Source organism: Mytilus edulis, chromosome 11, assembly GCF_963676685.1.
Source record: "Mytilus edulis chromosome 11, xbMytEdul2.2, whole genome shotgun sequence".
In the NCBI taxonomy this organism is placed as follows: domain Eukaryota; kingdom Metazoa; phylum Mollusca; class Bivalvia; order Mytilida; family Mytilidae; genus Mytilus; species Mytilus edulis.
In genome coordinates this window covers 221,721-231,985 of record NC_092354.1, presented here as the reverse complement: position 1 = coordinate 231,985, position 10,265 = coordinate 221,721, and the positions used below count along the sequence as shown (strand labels likewise).

Genomic DNA, 10,265 nt, shown 5'->3' with positions numbered 1-10,265 from the left:
GCATTTTTTTTTAGGACAGAAGACAATCACTGGCATTGTTTCCGAGTTAGAACAGCCACATGCTGCATGATAAAACTATTTCAACAATGATTGTTTTTTCATAGAAACAGAATTATAAGTTACTCATTGAATGTGGGTTAACTTTCGACATCTGCATGACCTCATCATTTCAGATACCAAGATTTATGAACAATCAAATGAAAAACTCTGGCCCTTGTCATAATTTAAAGTGAAATGCAAATGTTGAATATTACAAAAATGTACCCTAAACTGTTTTTATGGTACACAAATGCATATCAATTTTCCATTCACTGAAACTATTTGTCATTCTTGAAAGCATATTTCATTTTGAGCTATTAACATATATAAAATATTGATATATGTTTCCATAAAAAATATGAACTTGTTATAAGATATTTATTCATTAATTATTGGCACCCAAAACTGGTAAAAAGAAGAATGTTATCATTGATAGAACAAAGAAGAAAAAGAGGTTATATAGGTCCTGATTTACAATGCATTGTAGGAAACACTTGCTAACTACCCAAACTTAACCATATGATTAAAAATTAATACAGAAATTAGTAAATACAATTATTATTGAAATAAAATGAACAACGCAATTTAATCATTGTATTCACTAATCATGCGATTAACTTTTAACGGACTCATTAAAATTTATCATATGACTAGTTTAATCACAAGTTGAACAACAAACCGCTGATCTAAAGTAGATCATTGATTTTTTTCTCTCTTAAAGAGCAACTTAACATATTTTCTTTACAATGTTATCTATTGTTCAACGTTTAGTATGTGTAAATGGTAGATATTTAGTTGAAAATAATAGATTTTCAGATATTCTAACAGTGCAGATGATTACACAATGATTGAGAAAAGATTTTATCAATATCAAATTGTTTTGAAAAGTCTACTGAATCTAAAAGATTCCTCATTGAGACAGCAGTTTCCGTTTCAGGATAACCATTGCAGTGTAAATAGGAATCTTTTGCAGGGATGTACAAAAAAGGTTTAGTTGCAGCGGGACCATTGCTCGGTGTTGATAAAATGTTAATCTGATCTTCTTGGTCATCAAATTCAATTTCTTTGTCTTCATCTGCTAGACTACTACACCTAAACTTCACGTGTTCTTCACTTATATGATGTAAAGGATAATATAATGTATAATCAGCAGTTTTCTCTCCAGTCGTCCCGTTATAGTTAATAGGTAAAACACTTTCTGCAAGAAGGTCCAGATAATTTTCCGCAGACGTGGAATTAATCGACGAGGATGATAAAGCGACTATCTTGTCTTCTTTGGTAACGAAATGTTTTTCGTTATGTTCTGTTATGTCACAAAATTTCAGCTTTTTCTCCTTTTTAGTTAGGTGCTGCAAATGTTTATTTAACATGGTGAAATTTTATAGTTAAAGTGTAGTATTTAAAAAAATCATAAGCAGTAAAACTAAAGCATACAACTCAAAGTTACTGACTATAAAGGAAGCTTCTGTCGCATTAATCTGGAAATAAAAGATACAAAAACTCGACAACACAGATGGTTGAAGCTTCCCAATTTTTAACTTCTTTGAAATAGCATTTCACTACGGTCTAGATATGAATTTTTGTACTTTACTGCAGTTGATATTATATTTCAGAGCTTGCATTTCCTTGATAGATGACTGCTACTCCAGGAAGCAAGCAGTAAAACCGAGGTTTCAAATTGTCAAGTTCGAGTCAATCTTACGAGTCATTACATTATTGGCTGACTGTTATAGAATATCTGTTTCACAGATAATAACTTATGTGCCAAATGTGGTGCAAGATCTGCTTACCCTTTTGGAACACCTGAGATCACCCCCCATTTTGTGGTGGGGTACGTTTTGCTTAGTCTGTAGTTTTATATGTTGTATAATGTGAACTAAAATTTGTCTGTTTGTCTTTTTCATTTTTAGCCATGGCGTTGTCAGTTTACTTTCGATCCATTAGTTTGACTGTACCTCTGGTATCTTTCGCCCCTCTTTTATAAATGAGATCACTTCTAGTTTTTGGTGGGGTTCGTATTGCTTATTCTTTAGTTTTCTATGTTGTGTCATGTGTACTAATATATTTTTTTCATGGTTAGCCATGTGCGTTGTCAGTTTATTTTCGATTTATGAGATTGACTGTCCCCCTTGTATCTGTCGTCTCTCTTTTATTTTGTCTAAACCAGAGTCCAATCCTTTGTCCTCGTTTGTGAAATCGCCGATTATACTGCTCACCGTGTTTTTACTTAAATGAGCAATAGAAATAGTGCATCATGTAGAGCCAGATATGTTTATTTTTCCAAATCACCAGATTTAACACCGATTTTGGTAGCGCTCTTGTTCATAGTCTTTAGGTTTCTATGTTTTGATACTTTTGTTTGTCTTTTTTATCGTTTTTATTTTTTTTTTGCCATCGCATTGTAAGTTTGCCATCGACTTTTGAGTTCATAAATACTTTTTAACATCTTCCGCTTCTCGTTTGAATTAATGTTGGTATGATGCACATGTTAATAAAATTATGAAGGATGGTTGTTTAGAGCAAGGTGGTTTGGCTAAATATTCGGCGTTCGAACAGTGTGCAAGGTACTCCTTATGGACAACACTTAATGCTTAAATATATATACTAGAATGTTTTAAATTTGAATTCAGTAAAATCATATTTTCAAACAACGAAATATATATGTTTTTTATACATTAAGAGGAAAATTTAGTTCCAGTTATAGACTAACTTCGCTGTTTTTGGCAAAACCATTCGAAACGTTACGTCTACAATGCTCTTGTTTTATCGTAACAAGTGAGTTTTATGTATACCAATCGCACGTCTATCGTACGAAATTTTACACCTGGTATCTATGATCAGTTATTGTGATACAAACCGTTTTGGATCTTTTTCTATTTACATCTGTGACTTTACGTTTGTGATTCTGAAAATATTAAATACGAAACAATTAACCATTGCCATTTAAACATGTTGAATATCTCTATCACTGAAGTATTTATTTTATTATTTGTCAAATTAAAACCAATCTGATTGGATTTATTTTGTTTTTACCGGAAAAGCAACCTATAACAAAAAAGAAGTCGGTGTTTTGCTTTAAACATATATGTATTCAATCTTTTTTTTTGTTAATTCATGTTGCAGTTTTCGGAAATGGAGATTTAGGTGACTGTCATACAATGGAGTGTTTTACCTAGCTATAAATCACCAGTTTCTGCATGAGGAAATACCTGTTTCAAGTCAGGAATACGACTGTTGTTTTCCATTCATTAGATGTGTGTTAGCTTTTGATTCTGCCATTTAATAAGTGATTCCGATTTTAATGTTTCATGAAGTTCAGAATTGTTTGTTAGTGTAAAGAGGGACGAAAGATACCAAATGGACAGTCAAACTCATAAATCGAAAATAAACTGACAACGCCATGGCTAAAAAAGAAAAAAGACAAACAGACAAACAAAAGTACAAATCACACAACATAGAAAACTAAAGAATAAGCAACACGAATCCCACCAACAACTAGGAGTGATCTCAGGTAAATAATAGTGGATTGATAAATTTACAGTAATTTCTTTTAACTGTGCGGATGCGAGTGCTGCCTTGTGGCGGAATTAACCTGTTCTTTTTCGACATATACAACGGTGTCTGTGATGTGCAAGATTTATTGCTTTATCTTAACCCGGATCAGCCATGTATCGCCCCTTCTGACATACTATCATCGTTTCTCAAGACCAAACTTGCACATGGTTTCGAGGGAGAGACAAAAATTCATTCCATGAAATTTTCACTCTCGAACGGGGATCAAAAAAGGAACATTTTTTAATTATTTTTTTTTTATTTCACTATTTAATACCAATTAGTCTTGATTTAATTTTATAAAATGCACAATAGTTGTACAGAATAAGTAAGTTAACAAAATGTATATGATTTTATGTTCATTTTTAAAAGTCAAACTGTTATAGGATTGATATCAACAAACAATGAATTAGTAAATATTCAAAGCCTAGTATGAAAAGCCAAAGACGTCCTAACGAATACCAACATAACTGAAGTTTAGGAAAAAGAAACAATGGTATCCAAAAATCAAGTGACAGTCGACAAAACATTTCATAGTCCAAAAACTTAGAGACTGTTCTATGAATTGATGAAAGAAAGACCATCGTAATATTGTTGACTTATAGATATAAAGATATTCTAACTAGTTGATTTAGGAAAGATCTCCTTTGGCTCAAATGATTATAGCGCTGCCTTTAGATCCCGAAATTGAGGATTCAAATCCACTGTTACAATCCATGGATTTTCACAACAGCGGGAAAGCTTTCTACTATTGATACACACAGTGTATATAGAATAATGTAGGGCAGTTGAATGTAAGATATGGTCACGAGGTTTGACCGGGTCATAGATTTCCCGTTACATGTCTAGTAAATAAAGGAAACAGTAGTTTACCGCTGTTTAAAACTCATAAATCAATGGACAAAAAACAAAATCGGGGTAACAAACTAAAACTGAGGGAAACCCATTAAATGTAAGTGGAGAACAACGACACAGCATTAAAATGTAACACACACAGAAACAGACTAAGCATTAGACTAAATCCTATGAGAATAACAAATATAACATCAAAACCAAATACATGAATTTGGGATAGATAAGTACCGTGACATGTCTTATAGGAATGTGAATTTACACTCAAAAATGTAAATGTAGGTGACATGCAAGGAAAAATAAACTAATCATAGATACCAGGACTAAATTTTATATATACGCCAGACGTGCGTTTCGTCTACAAAAGACCCATCAGTGACGCTCGAATAAAAAAAAAGTTTTAAAAAAGCCAAATAAAGTAAGAAGTAGAAGAGCATTGAGATCCAAAATTCCTAAAAGTGTTACCAAACACAGCTAATGTAATATATGCCTGAGGTAGAAAAGCCTTAGTATTTCAAAATATTCAAAATTTTGTAAACAGTTAATTCATAAATATAACAATATCAATGATAATTCATGTCAGCACAAACAGTGCCGACTACTGGGTTTGTGATACCCTCCTGGAAATAAATCTGAGTTTATTTATCTCCACCAGCAGTGGCATCGACCCAGTGGTTGTAAATAAACTCATCATATATACCAGGACTAAATTTTATATATACGCCAGACGCCAGAACTGACAGAGGGTTTCTTATTGAAAGAATGAGTTGTACAGTAGTGAACCTATGAGTTGCTCGAATGGGAATAAATACATTGTACATCTTCTTTGGCTTATGTTAGAGCGCTGCCTTCAGATCCCGAGATTGAGAGTTTTAATCCCGCTGGTACCATCCATAGATTACCACAACAGTAAAGATTCTGAAAGCAGGATCTTTTCATATCCATGATTTACGTACTAGTATACTCCAAACTTATAACTCATGTTTACGTAAATATAAACAAATTAATCAACATCACTTTTCATTTTTAGCCATGGCGTTGTCAGTTTGTTTTAGATTTATGAGTTTGACTGTCCCTTTGGTATCTTTCGTCCCTCTTTTAGGAACCTTTCAATAGCACATAAGTAAACAAAACAGAAAAACAAATGTAATCAAGAGTCAAATCAACATTTGGATTTGCTATTCTGTATTTTTTGGACGTTTACAATTCCTGAACGTATTCTTGTTTTAATCTTAATAAAAGCGATAAACCATTCCACTTTTTTATACACGATTACGAATACGAGACAACCCCTTACTAAAGAGCAAAACTTCTAACAAGGCAATCAATAGGCTTTTAAATACAAGAAAAGCATAGACCTGGGAGCGGAATTTACTGTTTGCAAAACTATGAGTAATTCTTAATACTAAGGATGGTCTTATCACAGGCAGATAACCGAGCCGTATTTGGCACTTTTTAGAACTTTTGGTCCTCAATGCTCTTTAACCGGTACTTGTTTTTGCTTTCGAACTTTTGTGAGCGTCACTAATGTTTCTTTTGTATGCAAAACGCGCGTCTGGCGTATCAAATTATAAGCCTGGTATCTTTTTAAAGCTATTAATTGTGTGTTTTTCTATCCTGTATGTTCTCCCATGTATTTGTATTATAGTCCTGTCATATAATGTTGTCAATTTAATGTTATATTTAACATTGCCATATAAGCGGGAGGTTTGGCTAGCCACAAAACCAGGTTCAACCTACCATTTTTGTCTTAAAATGTTCTGTACCAAGTCAGAAAATAACCATTGTTATATTATAATTGGTTTCTCTGTGTGTTGCATTTATGTGTTGTCTTTCTGTTGTGTTTTTGATCTCTTCTTATATTTTTTTATTAGTTTTTGTTTGTTACCCGGATTTGTCTTTTCCTCAATCGATTTATGAATTTCTAACAGCGGTATACTTGTGTTACCTTTATTCCAACTGAATGTAATTACTTAATTTCGTTACCAAACATTATATGTGTTTTAATTACAATAAAACAATGTTATTAGAGGCTCAATGTCGTGAGACTTAAGCATATTTTTCAAATTTCTATTCTAAATAGGCTTTCATCATTCTAAAGCTGACATCTAGTGTCATATATAGTCTTTAACGTCTTTGTAGCCTTCGAAATCATAACATTGCTAAACTCAACACGTAATCGATCGATAGAACGTTTTAATTTGAGTAGTTATCAAAAGTAAATGTAAAGTTATGAATGCACACTTAAATTAATATGCTTGTACAAATTGTTGCCAGCAGAAAATTATAGTGTGAAGGAGGATAATAATCGATTGTATATTCAACTGACGGTCTTTTAGTAGTGCATTCCAATTGTTGGAAAACAGAAAGAAATCATGTTCATTTCACTTCTCTTCGAAGCAGATAAGACAAACTATTCAGGAATCTGATATTTAGTAGTTGTGGGTAGTTGATGTCGTTCATAAGTGTTTCTCGTGTCTCATTTTTTATATAGATTGGACCGTTGGTTCTCTTGTACTAATGGTTTTACACAAACCCTATTTGTAGCTTGCAGTTCGGTGTGAGCCAAGGCTACATTTAAAGTCCGTATTTTGACATAACATTTTGTGTTTTAACAAATTGTGACTTGGATGGAGAGTTGCCCGTTGGCACTCATTCCACATCTTCTATTTTGTCTGTTAATGCATTCTGATAAAATACAATGAAACTGGTTACAGTGAAGCTTCAGGTATAGAACCACTAATTCGGGCCCGGTCTGAAAGAACTTACAAGAAAGAAGTACATATTTAAAACACAAAATAGCTGTAACGTTTTTAATTTGTACAATATTTTGGCAATTTTGGAATTTTCAAATGAAAGGTAAATGCCTGTGGATCATTGTAGAAACTTTGTTGAATGATTATATTAAATAATAAAAACGTTGTAAGAACTTGAAACATAAGGACCTGTATTGCCTCATTCTCAGATCTGAAGTACCTGTTTTAGTACTTTCGAACTTCGGGAAACCACTGCGTCCTTATATGCAATTAAGGGTATGATGATTTTTCCAGCATGGGTTACCAGAAGGTAATGTTTTGACATGGAATGAGTGTCACTTCATTTGAACTTAAAAAGAAAGAGCTATGAAAGCTTGAAATCAAGCAATTTAACATAGAAAGCAATGGGACAATTAATTATTGGTTTTATTCCTTCAGGGTAAATTTATTTGATTATGCAATTTGACCAAAACATATTATAGCTTACGCTAGATTGATGTCTGCTTTCTGTTGCATTCCTTGTTAATAATTCCTCTGAATAATTTGGTTCAACCCTCAATGAATGCACAATTTCTGAACACTGCAGTCGAACAATTTCACAGGTTTCTTCCAGAATGTTGTCAAAATCTAGTTGTATAAATGCTCTTTGAAGTTTTGCCTCGGAAGAACATACGACAACATTTGTAATAAGGTTTTCGTAGTCATTCTCACATAAAGCAGTTGTTATTTGTTTGTAGGGTGCCGGTATATCTATATTCTCGTTTACACAACACTTCAGTAAGGTTTTAGCAAGTCGTTCATCTTCCCATTTGTCGCATTTATTCCGTTTATTGTAAGGATTTGTAAAGGAAATATCATCAGGCCAGTTTTTTGGGCGAGTTTTCCATATGGAATCAGATTTTATCTCAACCTTCACTCCATGATAAATCTTACATAAAAGACATGCAACTCTACGCATAGCTTCTGATCGATGGATAACTTTTTTAGCTTCAGCATTCTTTTGATACAGGAAAGTAAATGAGAGTTTAAACCTTTTGGTATGAAATGTTTGAGTTTTTGATGTTGAATAGTGAGCTAGCATAGAGAGTTCTGATTCAATTTGTGTCACATATTGTCTAAGTGTAAATAGCTTAAGTAGTCTTTTCATATCGTGATTTTTCCATGCTTCAATTTCTTCCTTGATATTGACGCTAATTTGCACTCCTTTCATCTCAACACATTTTAATAACATTGTCAGTAATCTTTGGTTATCTTGTTTCCCTTTGTATTTTGTGTTATGCGGATCGTAAAACAATGCATCATGTGGCCAGTGTTCAGGTTTCTGTTTCCAAATGTTTTTAACTTTTTTCTCTACTGGAAAATCCTTGCATATTTTAAGCAAGATGGAAGAAATATTACTCAGCCAATTTCTGAATTTTTCTGCATACTTTAAACTCATTAAAACTTTAAATATTTTTCTGTTTAATTTGTGTTACAGCTTTTCAATAACCCATCTCTGGAGCATCATGTCTTCCAGTTGACATCAATGACCTATAACGGGACATTGTATTTGATTTTATAATAGTTGCACAGGTAAACCTGTAAAGATTTAAATTTCAAGTTTTGAAATGAATTGTAAAAATGTAAGATATACAGAAACAGTAAGTAGCGACACAAGGTTCATCTTAATAACCTTGCTAACAACATTTTAAGCCTTGTATGATTTTATTTACACAAACACTTATGATAAGTTTTTATTGTTTTAAAAGAAGGAAACACAAGGTTAACTAAATAATACATTGATAATATATCTGTTTACATTACACTGCGTCTTCGATGCCTCAATTGGAATTTAAGTTACAAATGTTCTCTCTATAGATGTCTTCATCAGGGAACTTTTGATGCATTTGGCTATTTGCAGAACATAAATAAATCTTCATACAATCCAGGAATCAAAGTTTTTACACCAGACGCGCGGTTCGTCTACTTAAGACTCAATACTCATCGAATTAGAAAAAAAACCATTGGATTTTTAAATTGTGTTATATTGTGTACAGATATGAAAAATAAATTCAAATTACAACTTTATTTAAATACCATTCCAAAATTATCAAAGGAATTTGAAGCAATACTGCAATACAATGTATATGATTTTATTTAAGAATAAAATAGCCCCGAGTGTAAAGACGCAATTCAACCTACTTAATCCGTATACAATTAAATATATCTATATTAAACATTAAATATGTTAACATGTTACTAAAATGATTTTAACGTACCTAAATGTTTGTATATTATCTGATAATATGATGCCCACCGATTTTTGTACATATGGTCCATTGACGCTGCATTATTTACAAGTTTTAATTTAAGAATACATTCAGAGGTCATAACATATCACTCGATACAAAAGTTACTTGAAGGTCACTGTGTTCAAAGAAAAAAAGAAATTAGAACTGACAAATTAATTTATTTACTTTTACTTTCTATTTTACAAATCGTTTAGATTACCTTACCATTGTTGTCTGACTGCATACTTCAATCAAGGCGAATAGTGTGAATGATTTATTTTTAGATGAAGTCATTCAGTTTATAAATAACTTTAAATCATTACATAAATGGCGTTGAATACCTCGCTGTTTAGGTTTTTTTTTATTCATATCATAATTGTTGCATTCTGTTTACAAATGTTATCTTAAGTAACTGCTTCATGACTTTTAACACAAGAAAAGTATTAGTCATTTTAACACTGAATATATTTGTATAATATTTTATAAAGCGGTTGAATGTATCACCGACAACATGACTTAGGAGGGGGGCTTACTATGTGATGAGTGGTAGTGACGAGCCGTTAGAGTAGGTAACTTTTTAATGCGTCTTTATATATGATAAGGATGAGAAATTCAGATTAAATATATCAAAAGGTTGATATAATTACTTGTTTGATTATATCATAGATATATAGAACTAATCAGATATGTTTGTGCGGTTAAATCACAGTCATTAAAGCATTAGCATTTTGTCAAACAAATTAATAGTTATTTATTGCAATGTGGTAATTCCACGGATGCTAGTAATAGATGCTAG

The 10,265-nt window shown here is 32.2% G+C and overlaps 1 protein-coding gene across 1 annotated transcript; it reads right to left on the bottom strand.

Moving 5' to 3' along the window:
- Positions 1-438: 438 nt before the first annotated feature.
- Positions 439-9,759, bottom strand: LOC139494709 (uncharacterized). The gene is made up of 4 exons (XM_071282891.1): positions 9,695-9,759; positions 7,687-8,777; positions 2,897-2,944; positions 439-1,388 (listed from the first exon to the last, which is right to left on the bottom strand). The coding sequence occupies exons 2-4, from the start codon at positions 8,635-8,637 to the stop codon at positions 861-863; spliced, it is 1,527 nt and encodes a 508-aa protein (XP_071138992.1). The 5' UTR covers positions 8,638-8,777; positions 9,695-9,759; the 3' UTR covers positions 439-860.
- Positions 9,760-10,265: the final 506 nt, after the last annotated feature.